The sequence below is a fragment of the Centruroides vittatus genome, unplaced genomic scaffold (assembly GCF_030686945.1).
Source record: "Centruroides vittatus isolate TY-2023 unplaced genomic scaffold, ASM3068694v2 contig_165, whole genome shotgun sequence".
Lineage (NCBI taxonomy): Eukaryota > Metazoa > Arthropoda > Arachnida > Scorpiones > Buthidae > Centruroides > Centruroides vittatus.
Window position 1 is genome coordinate 383,789 of NW_027121000.1, and position 26,335 is coordinate 410,123.

Genomic DNA, 26,335 nt, shown 5'->3' on the forward strand with positions numbered 1-26,335 from the left:
TTTTGTATTTGCTTACTAGTTTGTTTACACATCTCCTTTATAACATTGCAAATAAATTGTCTTTTGTGTCATATTATAATAGAAATATTCAATATTAGGAATGCAAACAATTAAAAATTACAATGGAATAATGAAAAATTAAATGTAAAAACTTACTGTACTATATACAACAAATTTATTAAAAATTCAGTAGAAATTTTTTTATGATTTAAATGTTCAATGTTAAAAATCCAGATAGTACTATACCGGTACGGAATATTGTAGTACTTTGGCATCAATACTGATAAGAGGAAGTACTTATGTTTATCATTATTTAATACTGCTTTAAATAAATTGTCATGGATAAAACAAAACTTTTATCAACAAAATTCTGGTATATTTCTAGTAATAAAAATATAAATTTTAAGAATATTAACAGAATGAGTAAAATTATAATTTACAATTTAAATACCTTCTAAATCTAAGCATGAAATTCTAAATCTATTTCTTTCATTATAACTAATGACACAAACATTATTATTTTTATCTTCTAATATTGCATGAATCATAAAGTTAAATTACTATACATTAAAAAATAGTAACATCTGAGTAAATTTTGCTTTAATTTAAATTAGCCTTGCACACATGTTTAGGAAGCTTAAATACAAACTTAGAACAAGTGTAAAAAATTCATATTTGAATACATTATCGGTAAAAACAATTCAGATATCAAAAATTTCAGATCATTTTACTATTTATTCTTTGTAATGTTGATGCCAATATCTAATTACAGAATATTGATATAAAGTTATGATTTCTGTTATCTCAGATTTATTCTATTTCATAGCATATCATAACCTTGTGGAATCAATTTCCATTTTTCTCATCAAGTAATATATTAAATACAATTGCTTAATTTATTTCATCATAATTATGGCACTTTAATGAAAAATATAAATTTTTAACTTTTACTAAAATTAATTTATTTGATTTGAATCTGCATCAAAATAAAAAAATTTCTCTTTTGACAGAGAAAAACACAAGGCAATTTCTTCCTTTCTGATCCATATATATATGCAAAGAATAATTATATATTAATTTATCAAAATAGTTTTAAATTCATTTCAGGATTTTGAACATTAAATCCTGTGAATTAAAAAATTTTAGCCCTGAAAACTGAAATAAGGAAAATTGATACAGACTACATATTTCCTTAAATACAATAAGAGTCCAATGATATAAATATGGCTACTTAAATTGGCTGTAACAAATGTTCAAAAACATTTGTCATTAATGTGAAATTGAATATTCTATATTTCATTTCGTCACAATTACAGGAAGCATTTATAATTTCACTAAATAATTCTTACATTTTCATTAATTTATTACTATGAATCTTTTAAATTTCACATAAAGCAGTAGACATAATTCAAATGAACATATCTGCTGGTCAGTTAAAATCAATTTAAAATTTCATAAATGTAAAAAATAAATCACTGGCCAATTTCTAAATTAATAAAAAGTTATTTAGAAATGCAATAAAGACGTATAAAAAAAATAAGTTTCACTAAATAGTTCACAGAATCTCAAGATTTTATAATCATGTATTATGTGATTTGTTACATGTTATGCTAAAATCTTATGAATTATAAAGGATATAATTTTTTTTGTAAAAAATTATATTCGTTAGTAGATTAAGATAATACATCCATTTTTTCCAAAGAAAATAGATCTTGCGTTGCATTCCATGATAACATGGGATCACTAGTTATACTATGAAATTCTTCGTCCATTGCTAGTTCTTCATTCTGGCATACGTATGAATTTGGACTTTCAGATGAATTTCTATTTAGGTTTTCGTCAAAAGCTTTCTTCACTGTTTGATTCAATAATGGTACCTGCTGTTTTGAAATGTTTGATGTATTTTGTGTTTGGACATTACATTCATTCACTCCATGCATTTTCATCTGATATTCCAGTTCCTGGAAACAAAATTACCATTTTAGTGTTTTTAAAGCATAAATTCATAGAATTAAAAAATATAAGTTTTTAATTCAATCTGTAACAATGTTTTTTTGCAAATTACTAATGCAAAAAGAAAATTACAAATTAATATACATATCAGTAAAGTTTGTTCATTAGAAATTAACATGTTTTGTATAAACAAATTCTATTGCAAATTTAGATCTTCTGATATCTATCATTCAAGTATTCAAACCATAATATCTCAGAACTAACTTGAATTTTGAGCAATAGTTTTTTGTTTTGTTGTTCCAAAATACGATGCTTTTCTTCCATTATTGGTATTTTTTCCACTTCTTGCTTTAAGCGACGAAGATAATCTACTGAAGCCTTTAGTATGGTTCCTTTATTCTGACGAACATCTCTAGTTAACTCAGAATAACTAAAAATAAAATAAAAATTTTTATATAATAATACATAACACCAAATTACTCACATCATAACTGACAATGTAAAAACTTTGAAATTAAGCAATATATGTCTATATAAAATCAGATACTTCAAAATAATTATAAAAATGAAATTGGAATGTTAATAAACATTAACTCATGAATTATTTGTGTTATGATAGATTACTTTATGCATTATTATCTGCTGACACAACTCCTGCATAAAACAAGACCATATCATAATAATTAGACAATTTAGAAAATTCTGGAAGAAAAGATCAATTCAGAATAGGACTAATAAGAATAAGATAAGCTTAAACTGTTAAATTATTTTTTATGTTTAGCTATAAATTTCAATTTTAATTATATTATTTCTGAATCTTTTATGGGAGATCATTCACATATAATGTCATAATTGTTCAACAAGATTTCCTGTGTTATTGTTGGATATACTAACATATACTGTAAATTAAATGTCATTATTACAATAAAATTTTATTCAGTTTTTATGTCTTCAAGAACATCCTCCAAGCAATATCAGATGTTTTGGTTAGTATTTAATATAAACTTATCTAATAATCTGCATATTATGATACTTACGGATCATTATTTCTTGGTAAAAGTGTCCCTAATTCTTTAATTCTATCATTAATATTGTATCGTCTCCTTCTCTCAACTGTTAAAAACAGATAGACATAAGAATGTGAAATAACATATATTAGTTAATGTTTAAATTAAAACTAGCTACATGAAAAACATATATAGTTATAACTTCTTTATATAAATATTTCATAAATTAGGAGCAAACAAAGTTACAAAAATTTTCAAATATTCATATGTAAAAATGAAAGTGTTTAATATTTTTTAATTGGTGTGTTAATTCATAAGCAAATTTGGGAAAAGCATGTGTTTTAAAAATTACTTCATTTTTACATTGATTGAAATGAAATGAATTGTAAAAAAAAAAAAATTAAGATTTTTTTTTATTAAGGTGAAGAATAGTCCAACTCAAGATAACTATTTGGTATAAATTAGTACTATGATAGTCTGAATAATGGTTTCTTTTCAGGACAGAGTATTAACAGAGCAATTGCAAATTACATAAAAAAAACTGTTAAAACATTTTTGGATATATGTGAAAAAAATAACCATTATACGCTAAGTGAGTATAACTATGTTAAAACATTAAGATGTTCAACTGAACAGTGTGTGCTGCATACTGTTCTGTTCAAGCTTGAAATAATGTAAATTTAGGGTTTATGCTGGTAAATCCATATTTGTGTTGCTTGGGCCTTAATCATCCTAGAAAATAATCAACAAGATAGCAAGCCACTCCTTGGCTGCTCTCTTGTTTCCAGCTGGTGTAGCAGAGCTGTCTGGAGGGAGAGCTGAAAACTTTTTCCCAAACCTGGAACAAAACTTAGAAGGCCCATAAAGTAATGTTACTTTTACTAATAACAAATAAAATTATTTAATATATATATTAGATATATTAATATAATAGATATATTATATATAATATATATAGATATTAGATATATATATAATAGATATATTAATATCATTTTTTTTATTAATAAAGAAACATTTTTATGTATTCAATTTAAAACCAGAGTACATGACATCATATATGTTGTTATCAAGTGGTCTTTTTTAACATTTCTAAATGTCCAGTAGCAAATTTATACTTTGTCAAGCTGCATAAATTTATGGAACAAATCATTTTCAGCAAAAACATAGTATAACATAGCACTGTGTATCTGGGGAGTAACAAATCCACTCTGGATTCATATGAAGGAAGGAATATTTTTAATATGGATGAAATGAGATTGTTTTATAGCCTGCTTCCTAATAGGATATTTGCTATGAAAGGGGAAAAGCATTCTGAGGAGCAAGCAAGGAATGAATAATTGTTTTGTTGTGCTGCAACATTGATGGGGACCGAAAAGCTTTGAGCTCTGGTTATTAGTAAATCAATTCAGTTCGTTGATTCAAAATTTAATTTCATACAATGGGGGAAAACATATTTAGTTAACCAATGTTATCTAACATAAATAATTATGTATTAACATGAAAATTCAAGAGAGTTAGGGAAAAAAAAATACTTTAAACAAATTAATTAGAAAATATCTTGCATTAAGAAATAAATGTTTAAACAAAATAATAAATGAACTTGAGACTTCTAAGAAATGTAATTTTTCCCATAAAATATTAAAATTAATCCTATCAAAAGCCTTTTCTAGATCCACAAAAATCACATAAATTCTCTCTCTCTTTTTTGACAGAACATACTGTATTAAGCCATTAAATATGAAAAACTTGTACATAGTTCCTCTACCTTTGATGAAAGTGTTTCTTGATTTTGAGAGATTATATTAAATTCAGTCATCCAATGAATCAACTGGTCCATCAGGATTTCAGTAAATAGCTTCCTAGAAGTATTTAACAAGGCAATTGGCCAATAATTATGGGAATTAAGTTTATCTCCTTTCTTATAAATCATTTTTTCACTGATCACGAAAATTTGCTGTTTCTTTAATTTTATTGAAGAGGTTCAGTAATTCCAACTAACAATATAATAAACACATTTTTTATACTGTCCATGCCAGGTGCTGATCCTATTTTGAGTTTGCAAATTGAAGTTTTCAATTCATATAATGAAAATGGCTCATCCAAGATTGGAGAGAAATCACTACAACCAAAATCCAAAATGGGATCAAAAGTCGGATGCAGAAACTATATTCTAAAAAACATTCCCAGTCAAAAACAATTTGATCATCAGGTTTCTTCCTCCTATTATACCTATTAACAACAGACCAAAAATATTTTGAGGATTGCACAGATTGTAACTGATGATTAATTCTTAACCAATATTTCTTCTTTTTGGTCTTATTATATAATGAATGAAAATTAGTCTTGGAATCAAATATCTTATTAAATCATCTTTGTTTCAAGACCTCCAAAATTTTCTCAGCATCTTATTCTTTAAATCTTATTCTTTAATTTCTTGGTCTATTTTACAACCTTTATCAAACCATGCTAATGAAGACAATTTTATTAATCTCAAATATATTATCATTCTACACTGCTTGGCTGAAGAACTGACCACTCTCAAAATCATGGAGTATATATCCTCAATATTGTCATTTGAGACATTTAAATATCTGTTCGGTACTGTTTCAGAATACAAAGCAGATTTGTTGTCACTCCAAATCAATCATTCTGTCTTATCTATTATTTTAAATTTCCTGTCTGAACCCATATCTATTAATATTTCAGGAATAAAATTATGATCAAACATAGTCACAAGGAATAAATTACATAAGGTATTTTGGGGTGGGTGGGGGTCAAGGATTTCTTACGATTTCTTACTCAGGAGTAGGGGTAATAGATCTCATCTTACATAATATTTTAATTTTTTATTTTTTTATCTCGTTTAGTGGTGGAGTTATGAATTTGGCTTCAATTTGGCGGTTTCTATTAAGAACGCTCGTTATACTAATGCCATCTTGTGTGACGTGATAAAATAATAACGCTAGCAGACACTCTACACATTTTTTATCATGGGAAAAAGGCCATATGGTGGTTTCTCTCTCTCTTTGATTTTTATTAGAATAAGTGGATCACTCCTATGGGTGTATAAAACACACACACACACTCTCTCTCTCTCTCTCTCTGCATGCTATATCAGAAATCCTGACGTCAGTGAGCACCTGGTGCAGGTTAATAAGTGGTTAGTTAGGGTACCAAGGTGTATCCTGGGGGAAGTTACAACCAGAGTGGTTCCCCGTTGCCTTCTCTGGTGCGCGATGTTGCGTGAGGGAAAATGCCTTCTGGGAGTCTTGTAAGGGAAACTGGCCCCTATTCAGGGTATAACACTAAAAATACATAAACAAAAATACATGATACAAAGTAAACATAAAATTAGTATTTGGCTTTTAGTGAAAACTAAAATGTAAAACTAGATATTAGAAATTATAAAGTCTTTTATTCCACGTTTTTTGAACATAATTGTAAAAAGCATCAAACAGTGGCTTCTGAACAAGCTTATCGAGTGGACATGGCCACCTGAAACCAAGCGTAAAGATTTCTGATTTCAGAACAAGTCTATCTTGATTGTAAATTGGACAATAATAGATCATATGGTCGACAGTGTCTAGGTTTTCTGCAGAGCAAAAGCAAGAAGCATTTTCTGCCCGGTTATACATTGCCAGGTAGCTTCTAAAGTTATCATGCTCAGTAAGTAGTTGAGCAGTAGCAAATGATAAATCTCTAAGTGGTGATGAGAACTTGCATTCAACACTAGAAAAATAAAGTCTTGTTATTCTACCAGTTTTACTGCTCAACCATTGTTGATTCCACTTTTGCATAGCGTTATCATGAAATAAAATTTTAAGGTTGCTGTGTCAGAGAGCGATGTGAGTGTAGTCCAAGTCAGTGTCCTTTGCAGCTGACTTAGCCTCAAAGTCGGCTTTTTCATTTCCTAGTATGCCACTGTGGCTGGGAACAAATATAAAAGTTATCTTATTTACAAGATTTTTAATATGGTGCTGGATATATGTGATTTTATTGCTATTGCAATTGGGATTTAATAGAGCTTTTAGGACAGACTGAGAATCACTGTAAATGTTGATAGAGATTTGCTTGGTAGTGAAATGGCCCACTGAATAGCTTGTTAGACAGCATCTTCTTCAGCTTGATAGATGGAGGTATGAGGGAAGTATCTGTACCTTCTAACATATTTTGGGCAAAATATGTCAGTTTGGAGGAAGACACAGATACTTGAGCCAACATGAAAGGGGCTTTTGGATCCATCTGATATAGATATTAATGTCTGCATGGTTATCCATGGAGGAAGCAGATGACATCAAATGTATCCTGGGGGATAACCTTGTTTACAGGTGTATTAGTATGGTAGAAACAGTTAGTAGTTACAGGTGTATTAGTATTAGTAGAAACAGTTTGGCAGCACTTTGAAATCATGATGGCAAACTGTCTTTGAAAAGAGTAATTTACTTGCTACTGAATTTTTACTAGATCCATGACCCCAGCTAGAGGCTGTGTAAAGTAGCATTGGTTGTATTGCCCCATTATACAAAGTTTTACAAGCTTTATGATTAACAGAACAATATTGTACGTTGTATTGGCTCAGTGACAATAAGAATGAAGTAACCAGGCAATGTTAATTTTGACAAATAGTAACAAATTTTCAAGTCTCTAGGTGCACATAGCACATTTTAGCAGCATGTAATTTATTTTCTTGGCCTTAGCCAAGATGTAATCCGTTGCACATTCCATTGTCATATTTGACAATGGAATGTGGTTTCTCTCTATTCTCTCGCTTTATTTTGTATGACGTTTCTGTTTACACATGCACTAGCTAGTCGATCTGTCAAAATTTTGTGTGTCCTTTTTGTGAAAATTAAAATTTATATATAAATGAATATTATGACATTGATTAATGATAATACAGGTAACCCCCCATATAACACGGCACTTCTGTAGCACAGATTCACTCTACCATGGTTCGAGAATTGGGACCATCCCTCGTATAACACGGTACTTTTATAGCACAGATTCACTCTGACACAGTTCGAGAATTGGGTAAAACCCTCGTACAACATGAAATGTAATAAATTTTTACATACTTAAGTACTACTAGTTCATGGAAATTATTATTTTTGTGAACTATTAGTACTTAAGTATGTAAATTTTCTTTTCCCACCTTCTGTCGATACACATGATCCTTCTCGAAACTTGTTTCAATGTTGCCAGATCTTGACGCTTCTGCTTTTGATGTTGCCAGATGTTTTTCCCTTATTCCATACTTGCTTTATTCTTCATAAGTGCTGAGCACCATATAAAGAAATTTATAAAGATCTTTTAACTAAAAGCAAGCAATCTAAAATTACATACTTTTTGCAAAAGGTAAAGCATGGATCTAAAGATAATACAAAAAAATGCTCAGAGGATAAGGATGACTTGCCAAAAAGAAAATGCCCTCAGTTAATAGTGCTTAGTGATAACAAAGAAAACATTGTTTAATTTATATTAATATGTATCACTTAAGAAAATTTTAATAAAGATATTTATCTTAATTATGAAAATATAATAGCATGTTTTTTAATTTTTGGAACCTAACCCCCCTTTTTGTACTAGTTCTTTGTTTCGTATAACACGGATTCGCATAACAAGGCAATTTTTTGGAACGTAACTCCCGTGTTATTACGGGGGTTACCTGTAATAATAAAAAGATTGTTAATAATTAAAAAATAAAGTTCTTAAAATAAATTGTTCATTCGAATTCATTAAATTTTTATACTGTATTTTTAAATTTGTTCACATAAAGTCTTTTATAAATAATAGTACATATTAATTAACTAATTAATAATTATATATTTTGGACCTAAGGTTTTTAGGGTTTCATTAAAAAAAATTTATTTTTGTTAAAATCTTTCTATAAAATAATGCCTAAATATTACATAAGATAGGGAAGAGGAGAGGGGATAAAAGAAAATATTTTGGTTTCTTACACAAGGGTGGGTGGGGGTCTAGAATGGCCAAAATCGTTCTTACGTAATTTATGGATGGCCCCTAAAGAAATTATGCAAGTCTTCTATCAATTCCTCACTCAGTATCACTAAATCACCGAGACACCCAGTTTATATGTCTAAGTAAAATCTGCCAATAAATCACAAGGGTACTGACCATGTAATATATATAAATTATAAGCTTTCACTAGTTCAAAAAGTAGTTCATCTCTTTTACTGACTGTTATATCATTTGATAAATGGGTATTTTAACCCTTTCCCGGCCAGGGTACCGATCTATCGTTACCCTAATTGTTTCGCAAAACATCCAGGGTACCGATTCATCGTCACCCTGTTAAAAATCGATTTTTATAATATTTATCGACAACAGATGTCAGCACTTGACGGTATCGTCTTGTTTATCGTCTGTTTCACATATTTTTGTCCAGGTGGTGTTTTGTCGACTTAAAAAATTTTAATTATCGATGGTTTTTCCTTAATTTTTCATTTTCTGATTATTTTTTATTTTATTTTTAGCATATTTATGCAATAATATTACTATAATAAGTTCATTAATGCTATAATAAGTTTATTCAGCTATAATATGTTAATGCATCATAAATATTCAAGTTATGACCTTCAGTTCTGATATTTTATATATTTTTTTAATTTTTAATTTTTAATTATTTTTTGAATCTAAAATATCCGAAAATGTTACATCTATTGCTATTGGTAATCATATGTTTATTACGAAAATAAATAATCTTGTTTGATATAAAATGAATAAAGTATATTAGTTCATTATATTAGTTGAAAGCAGAATAAAGTTCAAATTTTAAACAAATGTTTGATATAATGTGCGATAATTTCACAACGAATAAACGTACATGCATAAATGTTATATCAAATTGTACAGAACAATATTGTACGTGTCGTATTGGCTCAGTGACAATAAGAATGAAGTAACCAGGCAATGTTAATTTTGACAAATAGTAACAAATTTTCAAGTCTGAATGTCAGTTATCATATATTATTTTTTTTTTCTCATAAATTTTTCAAACAAACTTTATTGAAATATGTCGTATTTAAAACTAACTATATTGATAAATATATGTGATTTTTTTCATATGAATAAAATAATAATTTAATTTTTAGTGAATTTTTAAAATAATATTGCCTGATTCACCTATTTTGACCTTGGCCATTTTACAAAATAAGGGGGCGTGGCAAACAGCAGGCTAAGGGTTAAATAGTATTCACAGTCAAACCAATTCATGCATTAAAATTCTAATCAGCAAAAGTTCATAGTTTGAGGAATAATCAGAAATTAGGCCTTCCAACTTAATAATCTATCTATAAAATGCTGGAATATGGAGATACTATACTAATATAACTATCATATTTCATTGCCTTTTATTCTTTCTTTGATTAAGTTTTAGTCTAATAGCCATTATATGCTTCCATGCCACCAATAGGACCATCTCATCTAATTGTTCATTTATACCAAGTTGTAGTCCTCCCAAAGGCCTTACTCCCCCTAAGATCTTAGTGGCCATTACCTCAAAAACTTAGTTTATTATTATTAACCTTCAAACACAACAAAAATGTAGACCAAGTCTCCATCAATCCTAAAATATCAATCCTAGAAATGTGTCTAACAAACTACTATAATTAAGATTAATTAAAAAAGTACCCTGAGAATGCCATGATAAGTCCTTCAGTTCAGTTGTTCTGTTTCTTAAATCAGGGAGTGAAGAGGGTTTTGAATATTCGTTGCTCAATTTTGAACTAAAAAATCAAGTTTTATTAGTTCTCTCCTATCTAAATTAAATGTATATATCTCTGATCCAACCTCTAACATATCTGCACCAGTCGAATTTTCTTTCCATCCAATTTATAATCATGTAAAAAAGGCAATAATTTTTTGTCTCAGTCTAGATTTCCAGCATAAATAATTGAAAATTCATATATTCCTCAATGCTTCATTATCTTTTATTTTTTTATATTACCAAAAATTAGTTTCTTAATTAAAATCTGCCATCAATAGTAATTCAATCAAAATAGTATTTGATATATTTAATTTTATAATCTTTGCCATTAGAGCTGCCTTTTAACTGCCAGTTAATTTAAAAAATGAGTTTTGCACTTTCCTGTTCAAATCATAGTTATCATCAGTCAAACCCTTAATTAGAATGTTTTTCTTACTCATCTCGTTCAACATTATACCAACAGAATGCAAAACCCAACTATTTTTATCTCAAACATCTTGTTTGAACTTACAAAATTCCTCTAATTTGAGCTCTAAATGAGTTAATCGTTTGTCATATTCATTATGTAAATTAACCAGCCAGTCAATCCTGGTAAAAACCTCATTTAATGTCAAAATAACTTTATTTATTATTTGGATGAACAATTTGATAATTTCTTTAGGTATAGACTTGCTTCATTCTGATATTGGACAAAAACATTATCCTACATTATACATTGACTTCAAAAAAGGTTTCACTTGGATAACAACCTCGTTTCACTGTAGATGTTGAAGCTCGAATTAATGGATTTGGCAGAGTATGATTAATAGGACCAGGATGTGTTTCCAATCTACTCATTATTAATAATATCTAAAAACATTATCATCAAAACCTTAGCGTTTTCCATAATCGAAAAGCACACCGAAAAATTCACCAACACTCTTTGCAACAAGCATTACCACCCGATATTTTTAATAATTTTTCTAATTAAAAGAAAACAGAATTAGTGATGCACCAGTAAGCATTTTGATCAATTACCTGATTACAGATTAATTGGAATTTCAAAAATCAATTGATTGATTAAATAAATAATTAATAAGAATTTTATATATACAGGTATCCCTCGTATAACACTGTAGTTATGTTCTGAAAATCCATGCTGTACAAAACAAAGAACAAATGCAAAACATACAGTTAGATAGAAGTTAGCAAAAGTATACTATTCTGTTTTGTTACTAAGAGAAATATGTTCATTAAACAAATGGATAATTTATTTCCAATCAATAATTAATTAACAATCACACTTGAAGATACTGTATTACACATTATTACTGTATTAATTTTAGTTAAATGTGTGTGTTTTCTTTTTACAAAGTATCGTCATTATCATCTCAGCTTTTTGTCAATCTTGATCTGAAGTAGCAGAAACATTTTCATATTTTTTATTTTTATCATAAAAATTTCTTTATGGATGACAAAATAAAAATATGTTATTAATTAAAAATTATTCTAGCAGATGGTATTTGTTCAGTAAAGTACCTAGTGACTTTTTTTCTGAATTTGTGTTCGAATACTGAAATACTGCTGTATTTCGTCCATAATTTTACAAATGATTGCTTACCTACAGTTAAAAAAAAAGTTTAATAACACTTACTTAAAAATGTTTAAATAAACTTTACTAAATATAAAGATTAATCTATAAAAACAAAACACAGTGACAGTCTAAGAGCTAAAGTCTAAAAGCAGAAACAATGATACCTGGTTGATAGGAAAGTTTGGACACAGAAGAAAAAAATTGCATCATCAGTTTCATTAAAGTAAGCCTGACGAAAAGCACAAAATAATTGAAAATTCAATCTATATATATATAACCCATTGAACGTGTGTCCGTCCATCCGTGTAAGTTTATGCCAAATACGGGCACCAGAGGCACCTCTATCGTGTGTCATATTTCAAACATTTAAATTAACAATGTAAATTATTATTATTCATTTGGCCAATAACAATATAAATAATTCAGTATATTTGTAATAGGAATTTATTATTGTCACGGAATGCCTGTAATGCCCACTAGGGGGTGTCCCGGGCTACTAGTATTCTATAATCCATGCACAAATTTAAGATGACACACACGATTACTTGAATTAAAGAAAATATTGAATAACAAAGAGGATTTCCAAAGCTGTGTTAGAGCAAAACTAGAAGTCAAGTTGCATGGGTGGTATTTCCAATTTTCAAATCATATTAGAGAAAAACTGTTGTAGAAGTACTATGTTGTATGAGGGATACCTGCTGTATATATACATACATACATAAATGGGGATTGAAGTACCAATAAGAGAAAATTTTAAAAAACAATATATTTCATACTTTATGTGTGGCTTTATAATAAATAACATACAGTAAATCAGTGGTTCCCAACCTTTTCTAGGATGCGGAACACTTTTGTGAGCAATTTTCTTTAGCGGAACACTTACTTAAGTTAATATGAAATACATAAGCTTGTCATCAGTTATTTTATTAGAATTGAGCAGTTATAATTCAAAATCTCTACTCATATTATTAACGCCAATTCTAAGACAGGAAAAAATATACCTAAATAACTTTAAAGGGAAACTTGTGCCTGATGTTTTTTACATATTTCATTCAGTTTTTATCATTGCCTTTATCTTATTCGAAACAGTAGTACATTCCATAAGTACGAGTCGTATATATATATAAATTTAAGTTTATGAAAATTTTTTAATTTTTTGATATTCAGCGGCTCGAATACGATTGTACACTTTCCGATTTGCGACTAAATCTGCGGAACACTTGGGAGATGCTTACGGAACACCAGTGTTCCGCGGAACACCGGTTGGGAACCACTGCAGTAAATCATAGTCTCAATAAAGCTCAGGTTTCAGGAAATGTTTAATTTCAGAAGGCTTCTAATAAGGACAATTACATACATTAAATGTCTTAATAATATAAAATAACATACTCATATTATGATTATCTTTCTTTTGCCTGTCTTTCAAAGCATGAATATCTATTTCTGTAAATAAAGCAGGTTCTTCTTTAATTCTTGTAACTTCTGCAGGACATGAGGCAGATACTTTGTTAACAACAGGTATTGAGGCAAAAAGATTTATGATATTTGTATTACCAGGTATCTAGAAAAAGAATATATCCAAATTTTTAAGTTATAAAATTTAAAGTTCTGAAAAATTCTGGAAAATATGATTAATCACATCTCATTACAAATATTTTTCACAATAAATATAAATTAAGCATCCTTTATGATTCACTGTTATCTGCAATATAAAGAAAAATTCTATTGATGAAATCATCAGAATTTTTAAACACAAACATTTGTCAATGTATGTACAAAGTCTATACATAAAATATCTTAAATCACATCAATACAAAATAAATAAATTATACAAGGCATATTTGTAAAGTAAAGATACAAAGTCCAGAAAATATTTCTAAATCATTTAATTTTAGATTGACTGCCATATCATCACTGCATCTTGAACCTTATCATTGTCATCAAACTTCTTTTCAGAGAGATGTTCCTTCAACTTCAGAAACAAGTGATAATTGCTTGCTGCAAGATCTGAGCTGTGCAATGGTTGTTCCAAAACTTCCCACTTAAATGTCTGCAACAACTCTTGTGTGATGCAAGCAGTGTGCAGACAGGCATTGTCTTGCAGTAGGATACCATTTTGTCAGGTTTTGTATGTTCATAATGTCTTCACCATAAATGTAAATAAGTTACTGACAAACTAAATGGAATCAAATTATTAAATGAACCTTGTACTTGGTAGGATTACAAATTGACATGACCATTTTGAACACACACAATGCGAGCATAATGATGATGCAATTAAAGTTCAATTAAAATTCAAGTGACTTCTGTTGTATGACTTAGACCCTAACAGATACAGCAATGCAGCAAATGGTAAAAAAAATAATTTTCCTTGAATTTCTACTGGTCTCATATCTTTACTTTCTGAATTCACCTCATATTAGTACATGAAGAATATATTTTTAGAATTTCTTCAGTTAATTAAAAAATATTAAATTCAAATAATATTTTTATATAAATTGACTGGATTCTTTATGATGACACCCAGTCTTGAAATTTCAAATCAATGAATTTTTTTTTTAAAGCACATGTCTTCAATGACATCTCTCTCCATTGAGAATTTAAAAAGTTATCATAAATTAGGAAGGCAAACTGGGTGTTTCAATGCCTTTATTTAAAACTCCAGAAAAATTTGTAGCTATCTTAGGATTGTCTTCCTCAATAATTATATAAAAGATTGATTCTTGCACTCAGGATTGGAAACAAAATACACAGCACGGACCCTCAGTGCAAGAATCAACAATTTATATAACATCATTGAGGAAGAAATCCCCCATATGTCTACAATTTTCCTTGAGTAAACTTAAATAAAGGCATTCAAACATGCAATTTGGCTTCCTACTTTACAGAATGATAGTATCTATCTACTGAGAATTTACGTAGTAATTAACAAGGAAGTAGAGTTGATAAATTTATAAAAACATAATTTTTTTACTTAAGAAAAGTTAAGAGTGCTTTCTTAAAAATCAAGTTTTTTGGCTTTAAACAAGATTAAGTTTGGCTTTTGAAGTGGTATTCACAAGACCAACAAAATTTTTTATCTATATTACTGTTTTCTACAAATCACTTCCTTATCTTTATCAAAGAAAAATTCCTAAGAAAAAACCTCAACTATCATCTAAATTGGCATAAGTTTTTACTTGATGCAATTTTTTTACATCTTAGATGTTTTTGTTTGGATATCAATTGTTTTTTGGTTAATAATTGGGTTATTACATCAAGACCATGACAAATTGTACAGTTTGGTCAGCACTCAGCAATACAACAGCCACCGACTAAAAGCTTTCAATATGCCATTTACAAAAATTGTTATAAAAAGTTTTAATTCACATAAATTTGAGATTTTGTTATTCTGGATAACAATTTGAATGGAAATCATTTGTTTCAGTGCAATTTTATCCTTACAAGTGTAAAATTAAGCAATAAAAGTAAAATGGCTCTACAGAGAATTCCTGCAAACTTTAACCTACAGACTTGGAAGTTTTGCAAGCATCTCACTGATAAAAAGACCATTTAAGTTTAAAATTTGAGCTTTCTAGACCCAATAGTTTATTTCTCTTAAGTGTATGCAGTGTCGGATGAAGAAAAGAAGAAAATATAGCAAATATCCAATATTGTAGCTGTTTTATATATTTCCATAAATGTCTCTCTCTTTAATCCGTATAAAAAAATAATTTCGGTAGACTATCACACAGCCATCAGGTTAGGTACTTATTTTTGCACTTTTCAATTGCTTATATTTCAGCAATCTTTTTATAGAAAATCTTGAAGTTTTACACACTACATTATCTTTCAAAACAAGATATTCAAAATTACTATAGGTATTTGGGACAGAGAAATAAGCCCCGACAACTGGCAACTCTGACTCATGTAAATAGTCAGTCAGTGACTTTTTACCAATAATAGTCAAAGCTAGAACTATCACAATATATAAAGACATTGGACACACTTTACACAATTTTCCAGCAATTAATTTTAATTAAAATTAATGTTTTTGAGTTGATTGATAAGCCTTGTTGGGTTTTTAAACAGATTCTATTTTTGGAACAGTATTAAATTTAATAATTGGAACAAATCAGAGGCATATCAATCAGACCAAAAACATCAGTTTTAATTCAAATTAATTCCCGAAAAAGTGTATAAGGTGTGTTCAGTGTCTTTATAGACTTTTTTTATTTGGTGCAGAGTCATTGCCATAATGCTTGATTAAAAATGTGCAAAAATAATATTAATATAATAATAATATAACTTACAGTATTAGGTTGATTTACATTGCAATCAACTTCTACACCGTCAAAATCCAATCCAGTTTCTAAATGGCTAAAATCATCCCAAAATTCTTCCACCTTTAAAATATAAATTGCTTATATTTCATATATGTAGACTTATAATAAAAAATAAATATGTAACACTTTGGACTTAAGCTCAAAGAACAGTTTAATTATAACACAGCATGCACACACAAGGCTTACATAAGAACAGAACTGCCAACAACAACAACTAAAAAAACTAAAACAATATAAAAGTGACACTGTGGTGCCACTTTTTAACATTGTTTTCTGTATTGTTCTTTATTGTTTGTTTTTTATATTATATTTTCTGTATAGTCAGATATATGTAGCAAATTTAAAAAATTCCATGCACCATAGTGTCACTTTTGCTACACCACAAATATCAATACTCCTTCACTTGGTGCACAATGAGATGAACTTAGTTTGCCTACTGCTTGCTAGCATAATTGGTAAATTTAATTGATTAAGCCAAATGATCTTGCCAAACTTATAGGGCAAACTTTTGGGCTATGTTAATAATTAATTAATTAATTAATTAATTTGACTATAGGTAGGTGGTTAAACTGCCTTCTTGTATTAATTTTAATTATTATAATAAATTAAAATTTAGAAATTTCTGGAAGAAAAGAATTGGCCTAGAGCGGGACTCAAACCCACAGCTTGTTTACATAGATTTAACTTTTGCCAATGGCATGGTACAAATGTCTGCAGTGTTCTCTTTTATTTTCCATTGAACTTATTGCAACAAATTCATATATAAACATTAGGCTTATATCAAACTGGTTGCTTTTCCCTGCCACTGTTGAGGTCATACATAAACCAACTGTAATGCTATTATCAATCAAAATCACTAGCTTCACTTGCTCCATTTTCCATTTCATAAGCACATCATTTCAGAATTGTTCAACCCAGAGCTTTCACAAATGCTGATTGTCAACACATAAAACTCTGATTCCACTGTGCTCAAAGCAACACAACTGTTTCTACACCTTATTAGTTCTTTTTATAGCACATCTTTCATATGTTTATTTTCAGTTTCAGTCATCAGGCAAAACAGTTAAGTTTGCTGGTTTACACTTTAACATGTCAAACTGTTTCAATCAACAAACATTCAATGTAACCAGTCGGGTACAAACCAAAGGTGCCCTTCTAATCCTTAGCCCTTTCATGCAAAGCAAAGCAGTTGGCTCATCAAAAAATCATAATTCAAAAGATCTGTGCTAACTTAGCTTTTAACATTTTCCTAGCATACTTTTTGACAGAAAATGTGAAATCTATGTATGCAGTTGCAAGCTGCAGACCATTTGTGATAGGGGAAAATACATAGGTCAAGTTCCACCTTGTTCAAACCCAACTTTACAAGTTGTTCACACATTTCATTACATCACATAATTTGAAACACTTGTTTCAAACTGTATAAGTCACCAGACATTTCCAAACTATTTGGCTTTGGCTTTGGCTTGAAGATATCTGGGATTTTAATGTGTGTTCCTATTTAGCCATCCATTCAGATATGTGGTCTTCACATCAATCACCTCAACATATCACTTGCATGCTACAGGTTGAACAATATACAGTGTGTCCACAATGTTACAGGTGAGCATATATTACTGTAGTCAACACTATGTTACTGTGCCTTACACAACAAACCTCATCTTAAGCCAACTCACATACCATCTGCAGGCGAACAGTCATAGTATAGTAAACAGTCAAAACCAATTTATCACCTAAAGCATGAGTTCCATCAGACAAATCCATTTCCCTCATAAGTGCTACTGATGTATAGTGGCTGTAGCTTATCACAAATGGTCTAAATCCTCTGACTGTAAAGCCTCTTCCACAGTGAGATCATCAATCACAAACTGGGCTTGAGGTATGCTGATCTACATCATCATCTGTTAACAGACAGCACAACAAATTGTCATTATTCTTGTATTTCCAAGTCATTTTTTACACTATCAGCTCCATCACCCATCATTGATCTCTTTGACATCAACCACAACAAATGGTCACTGAGTGGAACAATACAAGGTTTCACATGTATTGTTCCACTTACAAGGCTTTTTTCAGTTAACCACATTTTCATTTCAGCAAGTCACCTTGTACTTGATCATCCCACTACTTCAACTTAGCTGAAAGATGTAATTTATTATTTGTTTTCCTACTGGAGTAAAAAAATTTTGGAACCAAAAATATGTAAATTGTTTTAATTTTAACTTAAAATTACTCACAGGTAAGGAATATTTTGCCACTTAATGCCATTGTTAGTACTTACTGTTCAAGTATTGTCTTTGCTGAAACAGTGCAGCTAAAATGCTCTGCTATTCCATTAATTTGCAGAGTGCATGATGAGATTATGTCACGATCAATTTAATGGAACTCTTCTCAGGTTGGCATTTCTGCATGTATGATAGATAACATGCACAAATGCCAACCTGAGAAAAGTTCCATCAAAATCATGTCATGGTTGGAGAAGTGAAGGGGAGAAATTATCCATCCACATCCCTACTTCCAATCTGATGTCATCATTCCAATTTTATGATATTTATAAACCATTTCAATTTTATTCTAATGTTTTCAAATTATAATTTGTTTCAGACAATAATGTTACTAAGTGGCTTCACCTCCTTATTAAAAACCTTTGTGGCAATTCATCAATTCCTTATGTCATCATTTTTAGTTTTTTTTCTTTTGTGATTGAAAAATGTGTCATGATTTTAAGCAAAGCATTTTATATGTATATATAACACAAAAAAGGATATAATTAAAAACCAATTATTATATTCACTTAATTACTGTGACAATATAGTGCAAAGCAGATGCACTATATCATTACTGCAACAGGTAGGACATAGCACTCACCTGCATGGAATTGAAAGTATTACACTGAGCAAACAATATATGTATTTAATTTTCCAAATCTAACTACTCCAGTTTTTTCATTTCTGCATGGTACTTTCTTAATTCTAATAACTGCCTACCAGTCACCAAGTGAATAAAACAATGGAACACTACCAACAGGCTGGCCACATGGAGTTTTCCAGGTTTTATTCACATTAGTAACATGTAATTAGGGGCCAATTTTCCCATAAAAGTTCTCCCAAGAGGCATCCCTTTGACAGATCATGCCACATTGCCATAACCAAATAAATAAACTAATTCTAATAATTTTTATGTAAACTCACTATTTACAAGGACATACTTCCCATATAGTCTATATGCATTGTGATAATGTTCTTAAAATGGGTTTTATTACATTTATTTTTTTTGAAATTTACAATTAATAACACAACACTGGGTGTAAAAATTACTGCAATCGGTACTTTATAAACCCAGGTATAACAAGCTAGTTATATATATATAGCCAGTTTTTTTTTCTATATTATATCTATATATATAAAATTACTTGTCCTGACTGACTGACTGACTGACTCATCATCGCCCAGAGCAAACTGCTGAACCTAAAGTGGTGAAATTTGGTACGCAGTTAGGGTATGTCATGGGAATGCACACTAAGAAGGGATTTTTCAAAATTCCCCCATAGGGGGAGAGGGAGAGTATTAAGGTTTAACCAGAAGAACAGCTTCTACTATACTATTTCAGATGCAAGTTTTTGTGTTTTAATTGCATTTTAGCAGAGTATGCCATGGGAATGCACACTAAGAAGGGATTTTTCAAAATTCCCCCATAGGGGGAGAGGGAGAGTATTAAGGTTTAACCAGAAGAACAGCTTCTACTATACTATTTCAGATGTGATTTTTTGTTTCTGATGGTAATAACTTAAATTCCAAACGTACAATATTTATGTATTACGATTTTTTAACCAAATGTTCAAACTGTTTAAATTTGAATTTGTTATTACATATCTGTTCGATTATAGTGTGGCCATGATATTGTATATTTGTATATTTTATTTGAATTAATCTTAGCCTTCCTTCCTGTTTCTTTGTTCTGAATTCCTTCTAGAACTTCCTTGTCTAATCCTTTTGCCCTTAGGTAGGATTATCTTTTCCACAAAAATAATTAGAACAAACAATAATGTGGGGCCCTGAGGCCAAACGGACAGAGAAAGTGTCACTTTTGGTGAGAACCTCGAAGAAGTAGGGAGGGAAAAAGAGCGCTCCAGACCTTGAGAAGGACGATCTGAGACTGAGAGGTGCCGAAGAAGTTAGAAAGAAAAAATAGACTACGGACAGAAAACCTTGAGGACAAATGACAAAGTCAGGAATAGATGAAAGGTCTACAACAAGAAGAGGGTCACGAATAAAGGAGAGTTTTGAAGTGGTGTCCTATCCAAGAGCACGTCACTACAAAAAACCCCAGGTATTTCTATTCCTTTTGCTTTTTTTCCATTTTCCTTAATTGTAAGATAGTTATAAGTTAGTATAAGTTGATATGACCTGCATTTGATTGTCGTGCATATGAGAATTTTATATATTTAGATTGTTATAAATTAAATAATTACAATGGTGTCTGAAATAACGTCGGCCACAATTTTACTTTGTTAATTTTTTTAAAATATTATTGTGATAGTGGCGAAACACCAGAGGACATTTTACCATTTTTGCATGTTTGTTGTGGAGGCAGTAGCTTAAAAGAGAAGGTTGTCTCCGTAATTTTTGTAATTTCCGATGGACTACTGATGGTGTGCAACAATGAAAAGGAAAAGGCAACAACAAAGGTTTTATCTTTGTGAATGCTCCGTATGTTTACATTTTATTATTTATTTAAATTTAGGGAGATTCAGATAACGTCATTTATGTTTCGAAAAAAAATTAAACTCAGATTTATTGTATCTCGGAATACCATAATATTTGAAACTTGAATTTAGGTGCATTAGCAGTCCATAGTTTGAAACAAACAAAAATCAGTAATTTTACCAAATTAGTAACAACTAATGATTGAGAACCTTAGTGAAGTACCGAGGGAGGGTTATTTCTATCAAATTGCAAAATCCGTGATAACAGCTAGTGTGTATATATATATAAATTAATAAATATTCAAGATTTTAAGAACTTTATGATTTTTAAAATAAATTTAAATTTATGTCTCTCACTGAATAGAGTAAAATTTGTATTATTGATGGAATACTCTGTTTTGTGTAGATAAGTGGTTCCCAACCTTTTTTGATTTGCACACCTTTGGCAGCCTATTTTCCTAAGTTTTATTTTGCATATTAGTCAAACAGTAAACCCTTGGTACAGCAATGTAAAAAAAATTTTTTTTTTTCAACTGAAAAGTATTGGAGAAAGGACATAGATAAATATAATAAAAATGTAATTATATTTTTATTTAAAATTAAATGTTGAATACCATAATGTTGCCAAAGGCCTCAATGCAGAATCCAAATATTCTTATAATACATCCACCATTATTAATTTTTTGTGTACCCTGATTGGAAATCACTGGGTCTAAATCATACACATACTACCTAGCCTTTTTGCTTTGGCTTTTCCAGCATGTCCTATTGTGATGTCAAAAGAACATAAATCATTTTTAGATATGAGAGTGAGTAATTTTTTGACAGGTTTTAGCACAACCATGCAACTTGGTCATGCAAAGGAATAATTTTTAGATAGACCCTTAGACAGACAAACTGGATGTATTTACTGTTTGTACATTCCGTGTCACTGGTATGAATGTACCGATTGATTTGCGATTTGGCATACTGGTGATTGTATGCAGACCACGTACTAACACCTACATATGTTGTTGAATATATGTAAGTGTTAGTTAGCATTAGTATACTTATTCAAGAATATAAAAGATCATTCTGTAGTTTTAGAGTGTTACCTGTAAATTCATAATTTACATGACTTCCATAGTTGATATCTTTGTGCATGTTACCATCAAAGTCTCATTCATTTATTCTCAACTGTTGTCAGTCATTTCTTAACTCTTTAATCAGTGACAGCTTCTGTACACATGTAATATTGTTTGAATTATAAGAGCAACACATTGTTCTTATGATAAATGCAGGCTGTTACAATATATAAGCTATGTCATTGATAAATGTAACAAAAATAATTATTACTGCCTAGAGATTGAACTGACATAGACCTAAACATCCCTGTTGTCCAATGTATCATATTCAACAACTGCAACACATGATGATAATCACTTGGAAATAGGTGCTTTTGTCTACTTGTACTAGACACATTTAACACACTGATGCATTATCATTAAGTTTTGAAATTTCATCTAGCAGGTGCATGAGTAGGTCATTGTCTGGATGCTCTAACTGGAGATGCTATTTCAACCACTCACTGTCATTGGTATTCTTCACCAAACTGCACTTGGCATTGTCATCACGGATGACTTCTACATTCTCTATTTTGAAAAGGTCACTGAATTATCAAATCTGCCATAAACTAAGGTCTTCCATTTTGTTTTGTAAACATCTATCTTCATAGTATTGAACAACATCAGTATTTTAGCATCTTTCATAGACCATGTCCAACAGAGTATGATCCATAAAGAAATTTTGATATATGCAGAGCATTGTACAAACATATGTACCTACTGTCTAGTGTACTTATAAGCCACCACAGCACAGTGCCTGAACTAACTGCAAGAACATCTTCCTCTTCCAGAGCCAGTGACAAGGAAAACAATTCAATTTTATAACATAATTCAAAGTCATCTTTGTAATTTCTTAAACTAGTACATAGCCCCACAAGTGCATATATACACATAATATATGTATAAACACTTCAATCAAAAGCCCTAAATTGTATTCCAGTAAGGTTTAATTTGTATTATATGATCATGTTTCGTACATCATACATGATCGTGTCCCTACATCGTGTATGATGTAGGGACAGTATTATGAAAGGTTTCCACTTATAGTTTTATAGTCTTTAAATGTTTACTTTTATATTTTCTGTTACTTTTATTTCTGTTTTATATTTTGAGAATTTCTTTTATTTAATTTTTCAAAACACATCATTCTTTGATTTAATCATTTCATCATCGAATATACAAACCTGAAGATGATCTCCAATTGCAGACTGAAAACATTAGTTAAAAAACTTTTTTTTAATTAAATCTTACTGGAATATAATTTAACTCTTTTGATAGTAGACTGGAATGATATAATAAACACTTCTAAGTGGTGTTTTGACTCATAATATATGTATTTTATTTATTACTGAAGTAAATATATTCACACCTTTAACATGTCCAGCATAACGTTAATTTCTATAAGAACATTTTCATTTTCATCCAATGATGTTATTACTGAAGTTTTTATTTTTGTATGATATTCATTAATTTGTTTAAAAATTTGTTAACGATTAAAAATTGAATCTAAGGTATATTAAAAATTGGTTAATGTGAGCCTTGGTATACAAAATGGCGGCGCTTCCGGTAGCCTCAATGGCAAGTGTTTTTAGAAAAAAAATGTAGATGGCGCTGATAGTAATGATGCCTTTGTATTCAAATATCCATAAAAAAATTCCATTCAGGAAACATGAGAAATAATGTAAATTTCGAATTTTGGTTACGATGTAGATGGATTATGCACGTTGTTAACTTTTTAAAGGGGTTGTGTTTTTTTAAAGTTTGTACAATATACTCGAAGTCTAAAGTTATCAAGGAGGAAAGTTTGTGAATGGTAATTAACATGTTAAACGTGTCCTTAATGTGTTTAATGTGTGTTAAATGTCATAAAAGTGTATTAAAGGTGTGTTAACATTGTGTAAGCGAGGTAAAAATTTTGTAAAGGGTATACATGTGGCTCAAATGTGCGTTTAAAGTGTTAAACGTGTTTTAAAGTGTGCAAATGTGAAGTAAATGTGTTAAATTTGTCATAACCAAGGATATGTAATAGTGATTTCCAACCCAAAAGACAACGTGAACAACACATGGAAGGCTAGGTGGCCGTGGATCGCAGGTGCCACCCTCTATGGAGACGCTGCCTATTGTAGATGAAAAGGCAAGAGATGTGAATCATAAGACTGCAGTTCTTAAAAGGAGTAAAATTTATGTGCAATACAGGCAAATTTTGTTCGAACCACTGATGTATAAAATCTTGTAATTCACTTCGTCCATACATCGATTGAATTTATAGGTAGTATGACAACTTTTTTATTTTTCGTTTCTGGTCCAAGAGTAGGAAAAGTAACCAAAAGCAGGGGAGAAAGTAAGTAGCAAATTTACGTTTTAAAAATGTTTAAATATAGGTGCGTTTAGGTTATTGTTGACGATCGCCATTTTGTATACCTAGGCTCACATTAACCTAAAAATTTTTAAAAATTTTTACAGTCACAACAGTTTTAAGTTTAGAATGAATATAACCAATAATTGAAATAACCAATAAATAATAATATAACCAATTAATAAATATAAACAAACCATAAAATATTTTTATTGTCTAGATAAAATTATTATTATAAATATGCAACATTTAAAATAAAATGAATTCTTGTAAAAATATTCATAAATAACATTAGTTATGAGTTATTAGTTTCATGTTTTCATATTAGAATATAATTTTTCTTGTCAAATATCAAGAAATTTGAACACCTCACATCAATATAAGATTTAACAACATAAGATAAGTGATAATGTTAAAAAAATTCTCTTGAATTTTAATAAGGTTTGTTGATGGTATTAAAATTATAAAAATTTTTATAACTTTTAAGGTCTAGTACTAACATTTAAATTGTTTATTCTGGAATGTTTAAAATTTATCATTCTAGTTGAATGTAACCATTGTTTGCTTCGTAAATTTCTCCTAAGGAAGATCAGTAAAATACAGTCAAACCTGTTTTTATGCAGTGGATAGGGACCGCATAAAAAAACGCATTAAAAAAAAAAAAATTGCACGAAACTTCACGAGTGGCTATAAAAAATAGTTTTCACAACACAATTTAAAAAATATATTTTTTTTTATGCGGTCAATAGGGATCGCATAAAAAAAGTCTCACATAGAAAATAACTCAAAACCGTACGAAATAGAATTTATTGACAACAGATGTCAGCACTTGACTGCATCGTCTCATCGATCGTCTGTTTTACATATTTTTGTCCAGGTGGTGTTTTGTTGACTTAAAAAATAAATTATTTCATTTTTCGCGTATTCATGCAATAATATTACTATAATAAGTTTATTTAGCTATAATAAGTCAACGTGAGACATGACAAATCTCACGAGACTAGTCGCCGACTATACCACACAAATAAAAAATCGCATAAAAAAATCGCACAAAAAAAGACCGCATAAAAACAGGTTTGACTGTATAGCCAAAAACATTAAAAATTAAAATGGTTAATGCAGTTTTTTAGATTTTTTTGGTGTGTTTTTATTATAAAAATTTGTTTTATTAATTACAAAATATCACCATCATTATAGTCAATTAAGGATCAAAATTAACAAAATACATTACTAATAACAACTTTTTTAAAAATTTATATTTGAAGATTCAGCTATCTCTCTCAGAGGTATAATGCAGCAAAAAAGTTTGCAATCAAAAACCAGATTATAAATGCTTGGATACAAACATAAAAAAAGAGTAGCTATCACAAACATGAGGAAAAAAAGGAAAAGGATCTTTAATAATAAATCTAATGCATTAAAAATCTTTTCAGAGGAAGTATGTACTGTACAGTACAGTATATTAGTTCATACATCACATAAGCAAATTATTTTCTTACATTTTTGATTTCATATTTTTAATCAATTTCTAGATTTAAAAAAAAAATTCAAAAACTTCCTTTAGATTTTATAAAAATAATTAAA

At 29.6% G+C, this 26,335-nt stretch overlaps 1 protein-coding gene across 1 annotated transcript in view; it reads right to left on the minus strand.

Annotated features, from left to right (window-relative positions):
- Positions 1 to 963: 963 nt before the first annotated feature.
- The window catches only part of LOC136968871 (transcription factor E3-like), a 77,400-nt gene continuing 52,028 nt past the window's right edge, over positions 964 to 26,335 (minus strand). Inside the window, exons 5-9 of the mRNA XM_067262924.1 lie at positions 16,555 to 16,647; positions 13,652 to 13,823; positions 2,991 to 3,066; positions 2,218 to 2,383; positions 964 to 1,961 (exon numbers count right to left, since the gene is read on the minus strand). Of these exons, the coding sequence (XP_067119025.1) occupies positions 1,674 to 1,961; positions 2,218 to 2,383; positions 2,991 to 3,066; positions 13,652 to 13,823; positions 16,555 to 16,647 (795 nt within the window). The 3' untranslated portion in view covers positions 964 to 1,673. The remainder of the gene's footprint in view (positions 1,962 to 2,217; positions 2,384 to 2,990; positions 3,067 to 13,651; positions 13,824 to 16,554; positions 16,648 to 26,335) is intronic.